This window comes from Artibeus jamaicensis, unplaced genomic scaffold, assembly GCF_021234435.1.
Source record: "Artibeus jamaicensis isolate MK-2021 breed Jamaican fruit bat unplaced genomic scaffold, CSHL_Jam_final contig_2259, whole genome shotgun sequence".
Taxonomy (NCBI): Eukaryota; Metazoa; Chordata; class Mammalia; order Chiroptera; family Phyllostomidae; genus Artibeus; species Artibeus jamaicensis.
In genome coordinates this window covers 5,595,619-5,617,748 of record NW_026521468.1, presented here as the reverse complement: position 1 = coordinate 5,617,748, position 22,130 = coordinate 5,595,619, and the positions used below count along the sequence as shown (strand labels likewise).

Genomic DNA, 22,130 nt, shown 5'->3' with positions numbered 1-22,130 from the left:
GGGCTATGTCTGAAATACTACAAATTCCAGAATGCATCTTGATGAGCATAGCGAGAGGTGGTGGAAGCACTGCCTTCTGGGAATTGTAGTCTTCAACTTGTTTGTGAAGCCGGCAAAACAAGAAGGGAAGGGGAGAGGGAGTAAGATCCTACCACGTGACCCTCGGAGGTCAGGTGGTTTGGCTAGCCTCCGCTCAAGAGCTGTGATTGGCTGATTCTAATACTAACGACGCCACTAGGGGCGGGCCGCAGAGGAGCGCAAGCGTACTGCGTTACCAGGCTCGGGACCCCTTTCCGAGAGATTATGGCGCTCAACAAGAATCACTCGGAGGGCGGCGGAGTGATCGTCAACAACACCGAGAGGTGAAAACACTGCGAAAGAATCCTGGAGGAACGAGGGGAGGGCGGCAGGAGAGTGGCCATTGGGCGGTGGGCTGTGGGGAATAACTCGGTCAAGAGTGGAAACTGATGGGGTGCGGTGATGGCGGGGACGATGGGGGCGGGGCTGGAGGGAGGTGGGTGGGTCGCGGGCGGGGCGGTGGGGCCGAGATTCACCATCAGCTGTGGGAGGGGGTTGGGGCGGCTGAGCAGCTTAGGGCCTTATGGAAGTAAGTGGGGTCTAGGGGTAGTTCTTAAGCCCTTTCCCGGAATCGGTGACTCCAGTGATGGGAATGGCCTTAGACAAGAATAACTGCCGTTTATTGGACGTTTACTATGTTACTACCGACATGTTACTACGACAGGCACTGCTCCTAGTCTGCCTTTAATACGTAAATCCTGTGGGTTAGACGCTATTAGTATCTTCCCCTACATACACATTTTGTATGTAGGGACAGTAACAGATGGGATTCCAGGAAAGGAATCTTTACTTCAAAATCAGTAGCCTTCCAGCATATTCCAGAACCGCTCAGGTAAGAAATGGGCCAGAAGTGAGCTTAAATAGATAACACTTGTCAACTGACAGGTTTCCTGCCACCATGTCCGTCCTTGTAAAGGTCCGTTTTTGCCTCTTGTTGGCTTGTGTAACTCCCTGCAACAGAGGCTCCCAACTTCAAGGTTCTTTTCTACCAACCCCTCAGTTGATTGTGTTCCTCCTCCAACATCTGGGTTCCTTGGATGGCTTCCCCGTCCTTGCTCTCCGGGCGCTGAGAGTCAGACCAGGCAGCCCTGGCTGAGCGATGCCGAGCCTGGAGCTCTTCTTGAAGGCAGGAGTTCAGGATGAACCCGAGGTGCCAGGGGAGACTTGGTGGGCTCAGAGCTTTGTAGCCTGGACCTAGCCCAGTGCCTGCCACTCGGGAATACTTGGTGAGTCAGAGGAGAACGCCTGGAGTCCCCTGACCAGAAAATGCCAGCTTCCCTCCATCTTACCTGCTCAGAATTTGCCAGACTGTCCTGTTCCTGGTAATGGCCTCTTTTCTCTGAGCTGTACTTTTCTGGCGTCAGCCCCCTTCCCATTTACCCCTCCCTGGTGAGAAAGAGTCGTGATTTGGGGGGGGAGGAGAAGACAAAGGGCACCGCTGAACTGAGACCCACTTTGTTATCTTACAATCAGAGAAACCTCACGTTGCACCCAGTGTGTAGCTGCTGCATGCCTGCCAGTCCCTGGCCTGACACAGTTTTGATGCCATTTGGTAACATCTCCCGGGACTGTTTCTCCTAACTGTCTCAGTGAGCCTTTTCTGGGACAAGACTGTATTTGTCCTGTTGGGCCTCCTACTTGGCCTAGGGCTCAGTGTGGCTAAAGAATGGTGTGTCCTGTTTCAGAAAGTACCTCAGCCTCGTTTCCGAAGAAAACATGGATACAGTAGTGGAAGTTTAAATTAGCGTTTATGTCTCATGTAAAACAGTCAACTCTGCTCTTCAAAGCTGTAGGTTTTCCCAGAAAAATGTGTGTGCAGGGTCATCTCGAGGCCCTTGCTTAGGAATCCCAGTGCAGAAGGACCCTGAAGGCAGCCCTTGTGTAATGGGTAGTCGTGTCTCAGCATGTTTATGTGTTACTGAAAAACAAACCAACAAAAACAACGTGTATCATAAGGACTCAGAAGAAAATAGGAGAGTTAACACAGATAATCCAACTGGCTTGGAGAGGCCTGGGGCTCTTCTGTTGCGTTGGCCACTCAGGTTGCATAGTGGGGTTTGGGGAAACACTGTAGAACCCCACGTTTTTCGTCTGTCCCACAGCTGCAGTGATAGTTCCTGGCAGCAATGTTGGAACTGTTAAACGGTTGACATGCTGGGGACCTGAGCACCAGGAGAGTCTGGTCCCCGGGGTAACAGGTCATGGCTACAGACGGTCGCATTGGGGACGTCCCTCTTTTCTCCCTGCAGCATCCTCATGTCCTATGACCATGTGGAACTTACATTCAATGACATGAAGAATGTGCCAGAGGCCTTCAAAGGGACCAAGAAGGGCACCGTCTACCTTACCCCCTACCGGGTGAGTGGCACCACACGAGGGTGGTCTTGCAGGCTCATGGCTCCTGCGGGCTGATGTGAGTCCCAGGTAAGCCCCAGCCTGGTGAGTCTGGTGGCCTGTGACCCAGGTGTGTGTTCGTTCCTCACTCTGGGTATCCCTCTGCCGTGCACTTCTGGGTTCTAGAACCACCAGGCAATCTGCACAGCCGAACTGACCCCTGGGCAGTGAATCCCTGCAAGTCCCAGAGCTGCATCCCACACGGAGCAAAATCTGTGTGTGTGGATGCAGCTGCTGGGAAGACCTGGGCCTGGAGGGGAAGGCTGTTATTATTTTGATTTCTCTAAGAGTAGCCTACGAGGCCTTTTGCACACCCGGAGTGATGAATGTGGTGAGCGGGAACATGGCCACAGCCCCAGGACTGGGCAGAGAGCCCAGCAGAACCCCGCAGAGCGAGAAATGCCAGCCTGCACAATGGTTCTTGCCCGAGCTTACCCAGGCAGATGCTGAGAGACTTCCAGAGAAATGCAGATAAACATTCTTGGAAGAGAATCTGTAGCTATTCAGGAGTTAGGCTTGAATGGTTGGAAGAAGAACGTATCTTCAAATATTAGTCACCAGGGTTTAGTGGAGGAGGGAGAGGCTCAACACCCATTTCTTTCTCTTTTTTAAGGTTTTATTTATTTATTTTAGAGAGAGGGGAAGGGAAGGAGAAACAGTGGGAGAGAAACATCAATGTGTGATTGCCTCTCATGTGGCCCCCACTGGGGACGTGGCCCACAACCCAGGCGTGTGCCCTGACTGGGAATCAAACTGGTGACCCTTTGGCTTGCAGCCCACGCTCAATCCATTAAGCTGCACCAGCCAGGACTATTGACACCCATTTCTGATGGTGGCATCTTCAGTCACCAAAGTTGTGTGTTTGAAACAGAAGGTTCTCCAAGCACGGATGGGAGACTCTTGCTGTTTGGGCAGTGAGTCTGGAGGAAAGTTAGGACAGTCACTGTGTCCCAGCCCTGCCACCCCTGCCGCTCCTTCATTGTTCGTTCTGCCAAGCTCTGGCTGGACCGCTCCCTTCAGGAGTCCTCCCCACCCTGGCCCTCCCTCTCTGCCCTGGCTTTGCAAGCCCTTTCACATCCGCCACCTCCTCGCCACTGCTTAAGTGACAGAGCTGTCTGTTCTCGTGCTGTCTGTGAGTGGCATGGTTTTCTCTACACACATCTGGCCTCCCCATGTAAGGTCTCTTCTTTAAAAAGCTCCCTCCACCAGTGTCTGGAGCAAAGAGAGCTTTGTGGCTGCCGGGCCCTGGCTCAGGCTGCCCACCCAGCACTGGTGTGGGCTCATCACCCACTGGAAGTGGTGGCCGGGGGGCCGTGGTTTGGCCGCTGATGGTGCTTGTCTTCTCTCCTGGCAGGTCATCTTTCTGTCCAGGGGGAAGGATGCCATGCAGTCCTTCATGATGCCGTTCTACCTGATGAAGGACTGTGAGATCAAGCAGCCTGTGTTCGGCGCGAACTACATCAAGGGAACAGTGAAGGCAGAGGCAGGAGGTGGGTGACCGGGTGGGGGGCTGAGGTTATGCAGACAGGGCTTTGGGGTAGGTGCTGCCCTGGAGGGCTCCTGTTCGGTCCCTTATCGTTCTAGCCTCTCCTCTTCCTGGCTGTGAATTAGCTTCCAAAACTAACACCTGGGCTGCCAGCTGTGGAGCAGAGGTGGCCTTTGGTTGACAAGACCTGGGGGACGCTGGCATTGCAGATGGCAGCTCACATCACCTTTGCAGAGAGTGCAGTCAGCAAAGTGAAGTACAGCTAGCTGCTTGCTGTGCCCTGGGCGGTGGGTCCAGATTTGAGGTGTGGAAAGGAGCTGTGTCAGGTTCTTGGAAGGGCCTTTCCCTGGAGCCAGGAGAAGCCAGCTGCCCCTCTGTGATGCCCAAGAGGCCCTGCTTCATGACAGACTCTGCCCCTCACGCCCCATCAGCCCCAGGAGCTCACAGCTACAGGGACCAGGGGCCACACATCGGCCCCCTCAGGCTGAAATCCACTCTGAACTTGAGTGTTGGTGGTCGCTGACTATCCCTGCTCCTGGGACACCGTGTCATTGAGGGTGGGAGGGCCTCTCTCGCAGTGCTGAGTGGGAGGACCAGCTTGTTCCAGGAAGGAAAAGCCCCCACTCCGCAGCAGGCGAGCCGCCCCGCGCTGGCGTGGAGGCCGACCTTCGATTGAGGCTGCAGAGCCAGCCCTTCCCCACAGGCCTCCCGGGCAGCGTGGGACAGGGACCCAGGGAGGACAGATGGCCCTCTCTTCTGAGCAGTCCAGTCCCCTTTCCTGAGCTGTCACTGTCCTGCTCCTTCTCAGGTGGCTGGGAAGGCTCTGCTTCCTACAAGCTGACCTTTGCGGCAGGGGGCGCCATCGAGTTCGGACAGCGGATGCTACAGGTGGCATCTCAAGGTAAAAAGGCTCTGAAACTCCGGGGCTAAGGCCATCATGTGTGGCGTTTTGTTTGTTTGAGTTTGTTTCTTTTTAAGCTTTCGAGAGATAAGTCTCTGGGCCCTGGGCTGACCAGGGCTGGGAGCTGGGAAGGAAGCTGGGATTAGCATCTCTCTGTCCTGGGCCTGGCAGTCTGGGTTCCCACCCCCACCCCCCCCCCAGCAGGTAGAGGACATTTTGGTTTGCAGGCTGTCATTCAATCCACTGAGCCACATCAGCCAGGGCCTTTGTAGAGGACATTTTGACGAAGCTGTTTGGACTCAAGGACATTTTTTGTGGCCTCATAAAAACAAGATTCCCAACAATTAAGCCATCCTTAGGCAGCCATTTTAAATCACCAGGGAATATGTACAGCAGGCCCTCACCTCGTCCCCAGCCTCCCCCGGCCCCATGCTTTACCCCGTCTCCGAGCCGCCTCCCCCCCTCCACACCCGAGCCCTCCCTCCACCCCTGTTCCTGCTCTGACCTCTCACCCTCCAGACCCCTCACCTCCTTCCAACCAAGGCCAACTCAAGTGTGGGCCGGGAACAGGGTGGGTGGGGTGAGGCGGGTCTGCTCTGCACCCCTGGGACGCAGCCACTCCCTTGTAAGGGCGGAGCCGCCCTCTCCCCAGCCCCAGGCCTGAGACGCTCACTTCTCTCTCCCCTGTACTTATAGCCTCGAGAGGCGAAGCCCCCACTGGAGCCTATGGGTACTCCTACCTGCCCAGCGGGGCCTATGTCTTTCCCCCGCCCGTCGCCAATGGAATGTACCCCTGCCCTCCTGGCTACCCCTACCCACCGCCCCCACCTGGTGAGTGTGTCCTTTGCTGCCCACCCCTCACCCCACCCACTAACCAGCCCCACCCAGGCCAGGGCGGCATAGAGGGGAGACTTGTTCTGTGACCTGCTTCAAGGCTGACAGAGAAGCTGGAGAGGCTGGGCTGCTCACTGGGTCCCTGTCCCTCTCTTGCCGAGCAGAGTTCTATCCAGGACCTCCCATGATGGACGGGGCCATGGGGTATGTGCACCCCCCACCACCGCCCTACCCTGGGCCCATGGAGCCGCCGGTCAGTGGGCCTGAAGTCCCCGCCACCCCCGCAGGTGAGGCCCCAGGCTTCTAGTGGTCCTGGGAGACTAGCCCTCTCCTTGTGGCAGCACAGAGGGTTGCAGAGAATGGCCAGAGGCTGGCTACGAGCCCCAGCTGGTGAATGCCCGCTGGCCTAGGGACTGACGGTGTGGTGGGCTCAGGGCGAAGAGCTGAGGTGCCCGTGCTCCGCTCTTAGCTGCTCGTGTGCCCTGGCACCAGGAAGGGCTCCCTCTGCACCTCCGCCTTCGCTGCTGCCAGCAGGTGGTAACAGCGCCCCTGGCGTGTGGTTGTGGTGAGGACTAGAGGTGATGGGAGAGGACAAGGTAGCCCGTGGTGAGTGCTAAGGAGGTGGTAATGCCGTTTTATTGAGGGAACTGGGTCCTTGTACCAGCTGCCGTGGGTGGGGGGGGGCTGGGTCCCCGGGCCAGGAGCAGCCCCAGGGGTGGCTGGAAGAGAGGGGAGGCTTAGCGCCCACATGTTTGCTTTTGCAGCTGAGGCCAAGGCCGCAGAAGCAGCTGCCAGCGCTTACTACGACCCTGGCAATCCACACAACGTCTACATGCCCATGGTGAGCAGGGACGCAAGTGGGACGTGAGCAGGGATGTGGGCAGGGTGGCCACGGCTGGCTGGGATTTAGGGACCGGGGAGACCTTGGCTTCTTCTAACCTTCTAATGTGAACTTTGTTTTCTTCCTTCATAGAGCCAGCCTCCGCCACCTCCCTACTACCCCCCAGAAGATAAGAAGACCCAGTAGACCCCAAATCCCTTGCGTCCTGCCTCTCATTGCTCTCCGTTCCCTCGCCTTGGGGCTGAATCTGGGGGGAGGGTGATGAAGGGGAGCATGCTCTCTCCGGGTCTGATTATAAAACACTCACTAGGAACTGCGTTGACAGAAGGGAGGGGCCCCTTGACTCGGAGCCGCACCTCCAGCTTCCCACATTAGCTCAGAGCCCAGACAGACGCTCCCCACACTTCTCAGCATCTCTGGGGTCTCCTTGGGAGCGCAGGGTGTCCCCCGTGTTCCTGTCTTGTTCCAGTAGCTTCTACCCCCAGAGGGACTCTCTGGCCACCTCCTCCACCACAGTCCGGCCCACTTGCTTTGGTAGCCACTTTATGCTCAGCCTCCGGTTTTCCCGCGGCCCGTCAGCCCTGCGCTCGTGCCCTGCACTCTGGCCTGTGCCCAGCCACGGAGGCCCCTCCGCACTGCCAGCCTGCATTCCATTCCTAGGCAGCCTCCAGCCCCAGTCACTCCTGCCCGCCCTGTCCCTGGTCATTCTGTTACCCCGTTCCCGGGGCTGGGCGGCGTCAGGGCCAGGCCCTCTGCTTCCCTGCTGGCGTTTATGGAATTCGTTCCCTTTGCCCTCTCTCTGTTCCGTCTGGGAGGGGCTCTTGCAACGAGAGTGCCGTCCGCCCCAGCATGCCACTGGGAGGCTGCTGGGTGGGCTGGAACGAGGGCCCTGACCCCGGGGCCTGGCTGCCCCCTTCGCTCCGAGCTTCACGCCTTGTCGGTGCCGTGCCCTGGACTTGCCACGAAGTGAGGAGATGGTTATTTAAAGAGACTTCCCTATTTATTTGACCAAAAAAAAATCCAGTTAATATATTAATGTGAAATAAACCCTGTTTGCACCTTAATTTGTTTGCTGAAAATGTGAAGCAGTAAAAATGAGGTGACTGGACCGTGTCTGGCTCTGTGTGGGGACAAGGCAAGCCCTGGGAGGAAGGCTGGGTGCCTGTGCGGGTTGGCGGGGACAGTGCTCTGTCGGCTGTGTGAGAGAGTCCCTTGTTCTTGTGGCCTGTTTGGCCCCAGCAAGCTACGGCCTCTCGAGTGTCCAATCCCTGGCCTTACTCAGCAGCTCAGCCCACCCACTGAGTCCCCCACGGCCTGGTGCAGCCCCAAACTGCCCCAAACTGCCTGTATGGGAGGCCTTGGAGGCCGGGCCAGGTTTGCTGGTGGAGCGAGTTCCTGCCTCTGGCTGCCCTGGGCCCAGCGTGGCCACGAGCAGCATGTCCGGGCTTGTGGGCGGGCCAGGCCGGCCCCTGCAGAACGCAGGCTCCCACCACCCTCCTTGTGAACCTTGATGCCCGGGCGGGATTTGGGGGGGGGCGGGCCCAGGCCTGGCCACCACCCACACCCACACTCGGGCCTGGAGGAAGGTCTGGGCACCACATCAGCCGGGCTCTGAGCTCAGAGAAAGCTGAGCACTGAAGTGTCCATTTTCCTTTCTCTCCTGGGCCAAGGGGCCCCCCCAAGAGAGGCTGGGCACTGCCTGCCAGGCTCTCCTCTGGCCAGGTCCTCTCAGGACCTCTGGGGGTTGGCTGCACCCCTACAAGAGCATTTGAAGGGGGCACTCCCTGGCCGTCCTTGTGCGGGCAGGGGCCGAGGGCTGTCCCTGCCTGGGGCAGCTTGCCGTCACCTAGGTGGAATGTCACCGGAGGAGTGAGGCAGGCTGAGCAGCTGGCTGCCTGCCTGCCTGCCAGGGTGACACCTCTCTGGAGCCCCCACCCTACGCCCTGCCCACATCCACCCCAGGTCTGGGGCCTACTCAGAAAAGTCTGTGGGTGAGAAGCCCACCACTTGGGGCTGCTTCCTTCAGTCCCCACCGGGCCCAGTGGGATGGGGCAGAGCCAGTGCCAGCCTGCCCCGACGCCCCCTGCTGGGGGCACTGGACCCTCCCAGAGGCTCTGTGGGAGGGTGGGATGTGGCTGGACCCGCCCCCTGCATCCACCTCCAAGTCCACCTTGGTCATCTACCTTCGTTCTGCCTCCAGCCAAGGAGAGTCCCTCCCAGGATCCCCGCCCAGCTGGCTGGGGGTGGGGAAGTACAGGGGCCTGCAGGCCTCTGGGGTGGTGAAACCCCAACCTGGCCCTCTCCCCCACCCGCCCCCCTTCGCCCCTCCCCTGGACTCTTTGCATAATCCTGTGGCTACACTATCTTCACCCAGCGGCAGCGGCAGCGGGCACAGCAAAAGGGAAGGGCCGAGCTGGCCACCATGGCGACACTCCTCTCCCACTCGCAGCGGCGCCCTCCCCTCTTGCGCCAGGCCATCAAGATAAGGCGCCGCAGGGTCCGAGAGGAGCAAGAGCCTCTGCCCCCAGCAGCTCAGGAGGTAGGAGTGACCTCATGGAGGAGGAGAAGCGCTGGCCGGGGTGGGGCTCTGCCGTCTTAGCCTGCGGGCCCCACCTCTCTCAGGCTGGGGCTGAGGGTGTAGTCCCTCCCCCGCCTCCCCTGTCCCCTGGGCAGAGCCTTCTGGGTCAGCAGAACAGGGTCTGTGAGTTCTCTGGGCCACCCCTGGGCCTTAGATTCGGGCTCCAAGCCCCTTCTCCCTGGTGGAGCTGACCCCTGCCCCAGCACGCTGCTCCAGTGCCAAGGGCACCGGCTCCGTCAGGCAGGGGGTGTCCGGGCTGGGCCCAGACCCCTTGGGGACAAGTGGAGAAACCCCCAGGCCTGCTTGACATGACCCCCAGTCTCCCACCTCCGCTGCTGGGCCTCACTTCCGCCACTGGGGTGTGAGTGAGCGTGGCCGCCCGATAAGCACTGCTGTTTCCTCTGGGGAAGGAAAGGAGGTGGGGGCCCGGGTGTGGAGAGCTCACGCTGCTAGGGTAGCTGGGTGCCCATGGACCTCAGCCAGTACAGGCCCGGGGCCGCGGAAGGCGACCCAGGGGCCGAGGAAGGCGGCCCAGGGGCCGGAGCCCGGGCAGTCCCGCCGCAGGAACAGGTGTGCGTCACTGGGGGGCTGGCGGCTGTGGGCCTCGGCCCCAGGCCTGTGCTGCGAGGAGCCGTCCCCAAGGTCTGGGCTGGCCCCGGGCCGCCTGGACACTGTCTTTTCACCTTGCTCCTCAGATCACGCCTCCATCGCACGACTTCTCTCCCGAGGAGGTAAGAATCGGGGTGCTGGGGGCACACAGAGGTGCCGGCTGCCACACGGCTGCCAGTAGGAGCCCGCCCCACCCTGCCTGTGTGGGTGCTTTGTCCCTGCTCTGGGCGTGTGGTGCTGGTGCGAGGGGTGGGGGGCGGCTGGCGGGCCTTAGACCTCGTGGCCGGTGGATGCGGGTCCTGAGGTGACTGCGGTGTCTCAGCGGGTCCTGCTCTATGAGGAAGCTCTCTACACTGTCCTGCACCGCCTGGGTAAGCCCGAGCCCAGCCACGTGACAGAGGCCTCCGAGCTGCTGCGGTACCTGCAGGAGGTGAGCCAGGCCCCTACCCCACCCCTCCTGCAGCCCGGACCCCGGGGTCCTCCTTCCCAGCCTCCCACACTCCTGCCCCACCAGGCCTTCCACGCGGAGCCCGAGGAGCACCAGCGGATGCTGCAGCAGGTCCAGGAGCTCGAGGTAATGCCGGCCCAGAGCCGCCCTGGGGGATGACGGGGGCTAGGAAGCCCCCTCTGGGACTCAGGTGCCCGCTCCTCTCTCTCCAGAAGCCAACGTTTTGTCTGAAGGCCACGGTGAAACAAGCCAAGGGCATTCTGGGCAAGGATGTCAGCGGTGAGCAGACAGGGCAGGCTCCTTCCTGCCCCTCACCGCCTGTCCCAGAACTCTCGGTGGAAGCTCCGCCCTCCCAAACGGCCCTCAGGGCTGCCCCGCCCAGCGTGCTAATGGCTCCTTGCCCTTGGAGTCTGGGGGGGAAGGGGCACTGCCCTTGGGGTGGGAGGTGGATGATGAGGAGCCCTCCCAAGGAGCCCAGCCAACGCCCTGGAGGCTTTGTCCCCTTGCCCTCCCCAGGGTTCAGTGACCCCTACTGCCTGCTGGGCATCGAGCAGGGGGCAGGCGCGCTGGGGGACAGCCAGGGGCCGCGGCGGCCACAGAAGGCAGTGGTGCGGCACACCATCCCCGAGGACCAGACCCACCGGACCCAGGTCATCACCCAGACGCTGAACCCCGTCTGGGACGAGACCTTCATCCTGTACGTGGCCGGTCCCAGCCCCGCCCTGTCTGGGGCTGCTCCCCGGGGTAGGGTCCCCCAGTCAGGGGGATCGGCAGGACTTCCTGGCCTGGGTGGGGGTAGGAGGGAGGGGGCCCGGCTTGACCAGAGGCGGAGCCTGCTCCCAAGGGGCAAGGGGAGCAGCCAGGCCTGCGTGGTGGCACCGATGCCCCACGAGCTAGCGGGTGCAGAGGGTCAGCTGTTTGGGTTGACCTAGGGGTAGCTTGGAGCCTTCCCTTAAAGGAACAGAGAATGGGGGGTAAGGCTCCACAGTGAGCAAGCCTACTGGGGGTGGCAGCTTTGGGAGACAGGCCCTGGGCCGGGGCAGCCATGGCCTGGCTGACGGCCTGCCCTCCAAGGCCCTCACCCGTGCCTCCTGCTCCCTGCAGGGAGTTTGAGGACATAAGCAACTCGAGCTTTCAACTGGACATGTGGTGAGGAGCGCGCCCAGCTGTGCGGGTGGGGAAGGCGAGGGGGGGAGGGGAGGGCGTCAGAGCCTCCCACTGAAGGGGCCAGGGACTCCCAGGACGCCCTCTCGGCCTCCAGCTCAAACCTCTGCCCCACCAGGGACCTGGACACTGTGGAATCCGTCCGGCAGAAGCTCGGGGAGCTCACAGACCTGCATGGGCTGCGAAGGTGAGTGCCACAGGGCTCCGAGAGAAGCCGTGGGGGCTCCCTCTGCCCTCCCCCGACGCATGCACCAGCTGCTGGGCTGCGGGCTCCGTCCTGGCCCCGTGGCCGCCCGTGGCAGGGCAGCTGCCCCCTCGGGCCCTTCAGGTTCTTGGCCCTTCTTCCTCCTCACGTACCCTGGTTGGGACAGGATCTTCAAGGAGGCTCGGAAGGACAAAGGCCAGGATGACTTCCTGGGGAACGTGGTTCTGAGGCTACAGGTGAGTGGGGTGGGGGAAGAGGCCCAGGAGAGAGGCAGAAGGGGGTTTGTGAGGGGCCAGGGGAGGGGTTCCAGGCCTGACTACCATCACCTCCCTGTCCCCGCTCATGGGCATGGGCACTGCCAACTGCCTGGCAGGACCTGCGCTGCCAGGAGGACCAGTGGTACCCTCTGGAGCCGTGCACCGAGACCTACCCAGACCGCGGCCAGTGCCACCTCCAGTTCCAGTTCATTCACAAGCGGGTAGGTCTGGGACCAGGGCCAGGAGCCTCCCAGTGGCCCGGGGGGGGGGGGCTGGACGGGCCCCTCCAGGCATGGGCCGCTCCGCTCACAGCCGCCCTGAACCTCCCGCAGAGAGCCACTGCCGCCAGCCGCTCCCAGCCCAGCTACACGGTGCACCTCCACCTGCTGCAGCAGCTTGTCTCCCACGAGGTCACCCAGCACCAGGTACCGCCCCCCTGGGACTGGGCAGGGCCAAGGTCTGCCCGCCGGCCCTGACACCCCTCCACCTGTCCCCTCAGGCGGGCAGTACGTCCTGGGACGGGTCGCTGAGCGCCCAGGCCGCCACCATCCTGTTTCTCCACGCCACGCAGAAGGACCTGTCTGACTTCCACCAGTCCATGGCGTGAGTGCGCCCCCCTCCTTCCTGCCTGCCCCGGCCAGCTAGAAGTCCAACCTCGAGAGGTTTCTGTTTGGCCCAAACTGTGTACTTCCGGTTTTGAGTCCGTTGCCAACTTGTAGAAATCTGGACATTTCCCCTACAGCGTCCCACAAACCACGCAAGTGCTACTGGCACAGGGCTGTCATTTTGCTGCGCTGCAGTCGGTCAGAGCAGAGTAGCCTGTCCTCCCCAGGCCGTCACGGTGGCCGTCAGGCCTACGTTGCTCCCTGATGTCACCTGGGTCCCCAGGGCATTTGAGTTTGCCACCCCTGCCCCAGCCCTGGCCCCGATTCCCAACGCCGTTGCCTCCCGTCCAAGAAGCTGAGTGCCGAGCTTCTGGCGCCTGTGCATCCCCGCCGTCACGTCCCCGGGGCCACAGCATATTGCAGGGAGGCCGGCTGGGTTACCGGTGGGCTCCCTGACCCTGCAGTGCACCAGAGGAGTCAGAAGCGGGGCATGCCGGGGGCTGCCCTGGGCTGGGACTGACGCGGCATTTGGGGGGTGGGGAAGCCGCTCTAGTGGGCAGGTGAGGCTGCAGGTGAGGGTGCAGGTGAGGCTGGGGGCTGGAACAGGCACCCACGGCGAGGGCCTAGTTTGCCTGCCGGTCCCAAGCCTGTCCTGCGGGTGGCCGCCGTGCCCCCGCAGGCACGGGACTGAGGCCTGTCCCTGGTGGTTCTTGTCCCCCAACCCCCTGTGTCCTCCTCTGTGAGCCTGATCTCAGTGCTGTCCTCACCTCGGCAACACCCGCTGGCCTGCCCGTAGGGGAGTTCCGGCCACACTTGCCGAGTGTGCATGAAGGCTCAAACCTCCAAATCTGATTTTTCAAAAGAAGCAAGAAAGCCTGAATTTTCAAATCACAAATATCCTAATTGAGGAGACGGGCGATTAATTTAAATGTTTAAAAAGCACTATAGAAATAAAAAAAGTCCTTTGGGTTCCTTTCAGCCCCCTGGGGGTCAGTGGGGATGCCCAGGAAGCTTCAAGGCAGGGGGAGGCACCGCCCCTCCCTCCCCGAGGCTGGGTGGGCGGCGGGAATGGAGGTGCCTGACCTGGCCAGGCTGAGGGCTTCCGTCTGCCGCAGGCAGTGGCTGGCCTACAGCCGCCTCTACCAGAGCCTGGAGTTCCCCAGCAGCTGCCTCCTGCACCCCATCACCAGCATCGAATACCAGTGGATCCAGGGCCGGCTCAAGGCAGAACAGGTGGGCCAGGGCCAGCGGGAATGGAGGTGGGGCTGGGGGTGCTGGGCAGGCAGGGCCCTGGGAGCCGGAGCGGCTGTCGGGGCCCCATAAGCAGCTCCGGCCTCACGGCATCTTCCCGGGCCTGCAGCGGGAAGAGCTGGCCACCTCGTTCAGCTCCCTGCTGGCCTACGGCCTCTCCCTCATCCGGAGGTTCCGCAGTGTCTTCCCCCTCTCCGTCTCCGACTCCCCAGCCCGGCTGCAGTCGCTCCTCAGGTCAGTGGGGTCAGGCACAAGGGAACAGCTGGGGCACCTGCAGGGGTGAGTGGTGGGTACAGGGCAGCGGGCTCTCTGTCCCCACAGGGTCCTGGTGCAGATGTGCAAGATGAAGGCCTTTGGAGAGCTGTGCCCCGACAGTGCCCCGCTGCCTCGCCTGGTGGCTGAGGCGTTGCGGGTAGGGTGCCCGCCCGGGGGTGGGGAGGGCATGTTCTGGGCCCAGCAGCCCTCCCTGCTCACTGCCTCTCTGCCCACAGACTGGCACCGTCGAGTGGTTCCACCTGAAGCAGCAGCACCATCAGCCCATGGTGCAGGTGAGGGGCTTGGCCGGGTGGAGGGTGGGGTGTCTGCTTCTCCCGGCCCCGCTCAGCTTGCCTCTGTCCCGGCCAGGGCATGCTGGAGGCGGGCAAGGCCTTGCTGAGCCTGGTACAGGACATCATGGGCGACCTGCACCAGTGCCAGCGCACGTGGAACAAGATCTTCCACAAGTGAGCAGGTGGCTGGGTTGGGAGGGAGTGGGCGGGGGCTCAGACCAGGACCAGGGGGACCCCAGTGGTGCCACCCCGTGACACCCACTGCCTTTCCTCCAGTACTCTTAAGATCGACCTCTTCTCCATGGCTTTCCTGGAGCTGCAGTGGCTGGTGAGTCTCTGCCCGCATCTCCAGGCCTTCCCCTCCACCCTGGCTCTGGACCCGTGCCCGCCACACTGTCGGTCCTTTGGCAGGTGGCCAAGCGGGTGCAGGACCACACAGCAGTGGTGGTGAGCAGCCCGGTGTCCCCGGAGATGGGCGAGAGTCTGTTCCAGCTCTACATCAGCCTCAAGGAGCTCTGCCAGCTGGGGCCAGCCCCCTCGGAGAGGTGGGCAGTTGGCAGGCTGTGGGTGCAGAGGGGACAGAAGGGGCGAGGGGGGTTCGCAACCCGCACTGGCCCCGGCCTTTACCAGGTTGAGTCCTGGCTTTCCTCAGGGATGGAGTCCTGGCCCTGGACGGCTTCCACCGCTGGTTCCAACCGGCTATCCCCTCCTGGCTGCAGAAGACATACAGCGTGGCCCTGGCACGGGTGCAGCGAGCCGTGCAGATGGACCAGGTTGGGGAGGAAGCTGGGTGGGGCAGGGTATGGCCTGGGGCGTGGTCCCAGCTATAGGGTTTGGGGCTCTGCTAGGACTTCCAGATGTGCAGAAGCCGGTAGCTGGCGTTAAAGGATGCTTTTAGACCAGTTTTGTGCAAAACGCTGCCTCTTGTATCCTTGGCGTTAACTGCCGCTTCCCTTTGCAGACTGACCCTTGCCCTGTGGGGAGTCTAGGCAGACCCTGCTGGTTCCCCTGTGCTTGCAGATGGTAGAAGCTCTGAATGCTTCTGGAAGGAAGGAGGGAGGCAGGGGCCTGGACTGGGCAAGCCCTGAGCCTCCTTCCCAAGTGCCCTCCCATCTCCCAGCTGGTGCCCCTGGGCGAGCTGACCAAGCACAGCACGTCGGCTGTGGATCTGTCTACCTGCTTTGCCCAGATCAGCCACACTGCCAAGCAGCTGGACTGGCCTGACCCAGAGGAAGCCTTCATGATCACTGTCAAGTTCGTGGAGGTGCAGCATCTTCCGTGTCCTTCCCCACCTTCTAGGACAGCCTCATTGCCACCCGCCCTGTTTCTCCCAAGCTCTCACCCTAGCGGTCTCTAAAGGCCTACATCCTAAATCCCTCAAGTCACTGAGACACCGGGCCTTCCCCATTTGCCCCTCCTGGGTACTCCCCCAGTGACCATTCCCTCCCCACCCAGGACACCTGTCGGCTAGCCCTGGTGTACTGCAGCCTGATAAAGGCCCGGGCTCGTGAGCTTGCTGTCGGCCAGAAGGATCAAGGCCAAGCAGCCAATATGGTAAGGGCCTGAGCTGGGGGCTGAGGCTGGGGCTAGGGTGGGGTGGGGTAGAGACTGCCCCCCTGCCATGGTTTGGGAAGCTCTGCATCCCTCTGCCCATGCCTGCCCCCAGCTGTGCGTGGTCGTGAATGACATGGAGCAGCTGCGGCTGGTGATTGGCAAGCTACCTACCCAGCTGGCCTGGGAGGCCCTGGAGCAGCGGGTGGGGGCCGTGCTGGAGCAGGGGCAGCTGCAGAACACGCTGCACACCCAGCTGCAAGGCGCCCTGGCGGGGCTAGGCCACGAGATCCGCACCGGCGTCCACACGCTGGCCGAGCAGGTACCTCGTCTGGCCCACAGTGACCCTGCCCCACCACTCCCCAGCCTGAAGCCCCCCTCCCAGCAGGACTGGGGCTGATGATGCCCCACTGCTTCCTGAACCTAAAGCAGGCCCTGGCCTCCCCTCTACTGTTTTGTGTCCCCAGCTGGAGGTGGGCATCGCCAAGCACATCCAGAACCTGGTGGGCGTCAGGGAGTCCGTCCTGCCGGAGGATGTGAGTGGCCCTTCCTGCTCGCTGACCTTTGTCAACTTTATAGGCCTGGGATTGCAAAGGGGCTCAGGCTGAACAGGAGGCCAAAGGTCACGGGGTGTCAGAGATGAGTCCTCCAGACTTGGGCAAGGAATGTTCCCTCCTGGGCCTCGGCCTGCTCCTTGGACACTAAGGGAGCAGGGTTGGGACATTCCACAGACTCTCCAAGCATGGACGGTTCGTGAGGGGGCTGCGTTGGGGCAGGGTTTGGACTTTGCTCTCCAGACAGACCTGGGCGCACATCCTTCCCGGCTGCCTGCCAGCATAGCTGTCCTGTTCCTATACGCCAGCTGTCCTCAGTCTCCTCGTCTGTCATCAGGGACAGATGGTTTGGGAGGTTACTCACTAGTTCATCAACTGTTTAGGAACCCACTCTGTCCCAGGCAATGATTTAGGTATAAGGGATGTGCGTGTCGGTGAACGCCATGACAGAAGTCCTTGACTTCCTGCAGAAGTTCCAAACGCTGCCCACACAAGCTCCTGGCCCTGTTCCCTCCCCGGGCTGGGCAAGGGGCCCAGGGTGGGATGGGAATGGGCCAGAGCTGGAAGTGCTGCCCGCCCCTCTCCCCAGGCCATTCTGCCCCTGATGAAGTTCCTGGAGGTGGAGCTCTGCTACTTGAACACAAACCTGGTGCAAGAGAACTTCAACAGGTCTGCGGCAGCCGCCTGCCCCGCACGCCTGAGGCCTCGCCTCTCTTCTACCCGCCCCTCTTTCCCCGCCTCCCCATCCTTTCCCAGTGGAGGACGCCAGCAGCCTCTGCTCAAGCGCTCGCTCCAGGGACAGGGAGCTCCCTGCATGGCCATCCCTTTTCCATTAGCCCTGGGCCATCTCCAGGCCTCCCAGGCTACAGTTCTGCTCTCCTAACCTTACAGGCAACTGGTGCTCCTCTCCCATGATTCAGGGGAACTTCTAGTTAGGGTTTCCTTCTTTCTCTCTTTTAATTGATTTGAGAGAGAGGGAGGAAAGGAGAGAGACAGAAACATCAATTTGATTGATGTTCCACTTATTTATGCATTCATTGGCTGACTCGTTTTTTTGTGTTTTTTTTTGTTTTTTTTTTAAATATTTTATTTATTAATTTTTTCGAGAGAGGGGAAGGGAAGGAGAAAGAGTGGGAGAGAAATATCAATGTATGGTTGCCTCTTATGCGCTCCCTGCTGGGAACTGGCCTGCAACCCAGGCATGTGCCCTGACTGGGAATCGAACCGCGATACTCTGGTTTGCAGGCCCACACTCAATCCACTGAGCTACACCAGCCAGGGCGTTTTTTTTTTTGAGATTTTATTTATTTTAGACAGAGGAGAAGGGAGGGAGAAAGAAAGAGGAAAACATCAATGTGTAGCCTCACGCCCCGCCCCCCCCCCCCGCCGCACCCCCCCCCCCCCCCCGCACTGGGGACCTGGCCAGCAACCCAGGCATGTGCCCTGACTGGGAATCAAACCTGTGACCCTTTGGTTCACAAGCCAGTGCTCAATCCACTGAGCCACACCAGCCAGGGCCATTGGTTGACTCTTGTATGTGTCCTGACCGGGGACTGAACCTGCAGCCTTGGTGTGTCGAGGTGATGCTCTAACTGAGCCATCTGCCGGGGCTCCCTCGTTCCTAATTACACATCTTTTGTCCCTAACGGCCTGACCCCACATTGACGTGTCAAGTTGGGCCTACGCTTTGGTCGCTGTAGTTTCTCTCCCGAGAGGTAGCAGATGCTCATCCAGGCAATGTGCTGGAATCCTATTCATGTTGACCACTGCTGCCTTGGCTCATGACCCTGTCACTGGGGGCCCAGCCTCCCCCACACCTTGTCTGGTGGGGTTTGAGAATCCTGACAAAGCTCGTGCCCTAGGTTGGGAGCTGCGCTAGATGGGACTGGCCCTCTCCTTCCTCCCTGTCCTCCCTCCCTCAGGAGGCCAGCCCTTCCTCCACCGGCTGCCTGACTTCCCCAGGCCCCAGGCTCACCTGTGAAGTGAGTGGGGGTGGGGAAGAGCCTGGGTTCCAGGAGGCCAGCCCTTTCTCAAAAACATCTCTACTTCCTCCTCTTCCACCTTCCTGTCCTGTGTCTGGCGTCCCTTGGCACCTCGCCTCAGCCTGTTGACCCTGCTCTGGACCCACACCCTCACGGTGCTGGCGGAGGCGGCCGCCTCCCAGCGGAGCTGCCCGCCGGCCTCTCGAAGGCTGAAGATCGCACTGCAGGTAATGACACCGGGGAGAGCAGTACTAGCCCTGGTGGGAGGGCTCGTGGGGTCGGCACCAATGGCTGTCTGCTCATCCTCCAGAACCTGGAGATCTGCTTCTACGCAGAGGGCTGTGGCCTGCCACCTGAGGCCCTGCACACGGCCACCTTCAAGGTAGGGCCCTTTGCTCCGTCTGCGGTGGGGGACGCCTGTCTTCCTGCGCTCACCTGCATCCAGGACCAGCTACATAATTACAGGACCCAGCACCAATTGACACCTTGGGCATCTCTTTCAAAAATCCTTTCAAATCACCCTGGCTGGTGTGGCTCAGGAGTGGAATGCTGGTCTGTGAATCAAACAGTAACGGGTTTGATTCCCAGCCAAGGCACATGCCTGGGTTGCAGGCCAGGTCCCCAGTAGGGGGCGTTGGAGAGGCAACCACACACTGATGTTTCTCTCCCTCTCTTCCTCCCTTCTCCTCTTTCTAAATAAAATCTTTAAAAAAATTTTTTTCAAATGTTGAGGCAGCAGCAGAGCAATAACCCAAGTGTGAGGCTCTCGGCTCTCACATGGTAGGGGTGCTGTGCGTGGGGCACCAGAACTCTGGGCGCAGTGCCGGGCTGTGACTGAGCGTGACAGTTCCCGTGACGTCTTGCCTGGCCCCGTTCGCAGGCCCTGCAGAGGGACCTGGAGCTGCAGGGTGCCTCCACTCGGGAGCTCATCCAGAGGTACTTCTGCAGCCGCCTCCAGCAGCAGGTGAGGCGCCCCGCCCATGGCCCGCCCCGCCCCGCCCCGCCCCGCGAGCCCTGCCGCTGCTGACGCTACCCCTGGGCCCCACCCCCTAGGCTGAAACCACCACGGAGGAGCTCGGGGCGGTCACGCTCAAAGCCTCCTACCACGCCTCCGAGCAGAAGCTGCGTGTGGAGCTGCTCAGCGCTTCCAGCCTGCTGCCCCTGGACTCCAACGGTGAGTGCAGACCGCCCACGGGCCACTCTGCCCTGCTCGCGCGTCCCTGGTGGCTTGCCGGCCCAGGAAGAGCATCGGGTGCATTTCCTCCGGACTACCAGGAGGAGGCAGTGCTGCTGAGCGGGGCATAGCTGCAGGGACTGGGGCGCTGGTGGGGGCGCTGGAATATTTTGGCCATTGTTCCCTCCCTGGGCCACTTGCCAGGCTCCAGCGACCCCTTTGTCCAGCTGACCTTGGAGCCCAGGCACGAGTTTCCTGAGCTGGCTCCCCGAGAGACCCAAAAGCACAAGAAGGACCTTCACCCGCTGTTTGATGAGACCTTTGAATTGTGAGTGGGTCCCCACGCTCGCTGCGCTTCCCGGGCCGGGACCACCTCAGGCCTGCTCCTCCCTGCCCGGGCCAAAGGGGCTCCCCGGAGAGAACTGCACTGGGCTCCCAGGAAGGGTAACTGAGGACAAGGGGTTGCTGGCACAGGTCCCAAACCCGCTCCCTGGGAGCGGCCAGCCGGTCGGAAGAAGACTCCCACATGTTGCTTCCAGGCAAGAGTCCTGAACCCCAAGTCTTCTGTTCCCAGGACAAGTGGGCCTGGGGACACTGGGCCCCTGGTTTAAAGCACCAGCCCAGCGAGCAGGCGTCATACCTTGTGGGCCACACTTTGTAATCCTGCCCCAGACTCCCCTCTGGGCATGCTTCTCCGGGCCTGGCCCGCTCTCGGGGACCAGTGTGTGTGTGGGTGGCGGGCAGTGGCCGTGTGTGGCACTGGCGGCTGAACCCAACTGTCCCCCACCCAGCCTGGTGCCTGCTGAGCCGTGCCAGAAGGATGGGGCGTGCCTCCTGCTCACGGTGCTGGACCATGACACCCTGGGCTCTGATGACTTGGAAGGGGAGGCCTTCCTGCCGCTGCGCTCGGTGTGCGGCCTGAGTGGGGCACAGGAGCCCGGGGAGGCGCCTCAGACCCGCCTGCCCCTCACCTTCCCCACACCCAACGGTAGGCCTGAGCCCCCCGCTGGGGGCGCAGGGGAGTGGCAGTCTGTAAAGGCTCAGACGGCCCCCAGAGATGGGAGGGTGGGGTCAGAGGGACCCCTGCTGAGGGGTGGAAGCCAGTGGAGCCAGTGCAGAGGCTGCCAAGGTCACTGGGTCTCGTCAGGAAACCAGTGTCATTTCAGCTGGGCCAAGTATAGTGTGGCTTTCTCTGCTGGGGGCAGGTCGCCACCTTTACCCCAGGAGGGGCGCCGATTGTGGAACAGGAATAGGTCCCACATTTGTCTACTTACGGGCCAGTTCTGCGCACCTGACATGGATTAACTTTTTCAGTCCTTACAACTGCCCCATCGGGCAGATACTATTATTGCTTCTTTACACATGAGTAACTATGGCTGGCCTAAAGCTCTCATACTAAAAAGAAGAGCTGCCACCTGAGGCACCTCTCAGCTTCTTGCACTGCGGCTGGGTCGGAGCGCCTGGGTCAGGGCCCTCCTGCCGGGGGCCGCGAGGGGTCTCCAGGCTTGTCCGTCAGGCTGTCACGTCCCGTGAGCAAAGCTGATGTGGGTCCATCACTGGGTTCCAGGTTGGCTGCAGAAGGGCAGGGCTGTCCCTGCACTACCCAGGCACCGCCCCTCCCCCAGAACCTGACCCCAAATGCCTCTCTTTCTTAGGGGACCTGATCCTGCAACTGCTGGAGAGCAGGAAGGGCGATCGCGAGGCCCAGGTGTTTGTGAAGCTGAGGCGGCAGCGAGCCAAGCAGGCCTCCCAGCATGCCCCTCGGCTAGGGCGATAGCAGTGGAGGTTGGGGGTGGGGTTGGGCCCCTGGTAGGGACAGGTCTTCCTGGGAGGTCTGGGTTGTCCCCACCACAGCACAGCCTTCCAGCCTGGCCTGACACTCGTTAGGGCCCTGCCAAGTGTGGGACCCCCTCCCCTAACCCCAAGGCCTCCAGGGTGTGGGAACCATTTGCATATTTATGGTGATAGGGACACTATTTGCATATTTATACTCCCTCCTCCCTGCCTTCAGCCTTGGCCTCAGCATTCCCTGCCAAACCCCAGCACTAGGGGAGGGGAGGCCGCTGTCCGCATCTCCCGCCCCTGCTCCTCCCTGGGAAAAGCTGCTCCGTCAAAGCCCATCTTGCCGTCTGTCCCCTGGAGCCCCTACCCCAGCCACGGGGTGGGGCCAGGGCTGTGAGCACAGATCCCCTCCTGGGGGGAGTGGGGACTCTGACAAAGATGAGGCTACAGCTGCTCTGGGGGGGAACCATAAAGAGGGTAGCCCAGGCCCTCTCCTGAGGGGGGCTGCCAACACCCAGGCTAGGGACCCCAGAGGCGGGGCCATCTGGCTCTGCCAGGTCAGAGTTGGCAGGCAGTGGGCTGGCCCCAGGACAGAAGCAGAAAGGGCGGCTTGGCTAACCCCGTTGCCTGAGGACATCTCCTGGAGCCAGCACCTGCCACCTAAAAACTTTCTTGGCAAAAATAAAAGTCCCAAAGCACTGTCCTCTCAGTGAGTGCACTGTTGGCTGGTAGTGGGGCTCAGGTCAGGTACTGCAGCCTCCCCAGACCAAGAGACCCCGTGGGCTGCCCCACCCCAAGCCCACCCCTCTCCCGTGTTACAGAGCGGGAGGTGGTGTGGGGGTCACACACACACAAGCAGGAATTGGTGTCCCTGGTGCTTGGACCAAG

The 22,130-nt window shown here is 61.3% G+C and overlaps 2 protein-coding genes across 3 annotated transcripts; both read left to right on the top strand.

The window, feature by feature from the left end:
• Positions 1–235: 235 nt before the first annotated feature.
• WBP2 (WW domain binding protein 2) lies at positions 236–7,642 on the top strand. Of its 2 annotated transcripts, XM_037158021.2 has the most exons (8): positions 236–362; positions 2,328–2,436; positions 3,827–3,962; positions 4,767–4,859; positions 5,556–5,690; positions 5,858–5,980; positions 6,458–6,534; positions 6,667–7,642. In XM_037158021.2, the coding sequence occupies exons 1-8, from the start codon at positions 304–306 to the stop codon at positions 6,718–6,720; spliced, it is 786 nt and encodes a 261-aa protein (XP_037013916.2). In that variant the 5' UTR covers positions 236–303; the 3' UTR covers positions 6,721–7,642. The 2 variants fall into 2 exon arrangements, with proteins under 2 accessions (XP_037013916.2, XP_037013917.2); XM_037158022.2 differs by lacking the exon at positions 5,556–5,690.
• Positions 7,643–8,917: 1,275 nt separating this feature from the next.
• UNC13D (unc-13 homolog D) lies at positions 8,918–21,945 on the top strand. The gene is made up of 32 exons (XM_037157997.2): positions 8,918–9,073; positions 9,808–9,843; positions 10,044–10,151; positions 10,236–10,295; positions 10,382–10,448; positions 10,686–10,866; positions 11,274–11,318; positions 11,452–11,520; positions 11,705–11,774; positions 11,912–12,016; positions 12,128–12,220; positions 12,295–12,398; positions 13,516–13,633; positions 13,761–13,885; positions 13,973–14,063; positions 14,143–14,199; positions 14,276–14,373; positions 14,476–14,527; positions 14,611–14,744; positions 14,852–14,972; positions 15,320–15,463; positions 15,655–15,753; positions 15,866–16,072; positions 16,218–16,286; positions 16,894–16,973; positions 18,408–18,513; positions 18,597–18,668; positions 19,167–19,250; positions 19,340–19,460; positions 19,665–19,788; positions 20,252–20,448; positions 21,116–21,945. Exons 1-32 carry the CDS (start codon positions 8,957–8,959, stop codon positions 21,235–21,237), a joined length of 3,276 nt encoding a protein of 1,091 aa, XP_037013892.2. The 5' UTR covers positions 8,918–8,956; the 3' UTR covers positions 21,238–21,945.
• Positions 21,946–22,130: the final 185 nt, after the last annotated feature.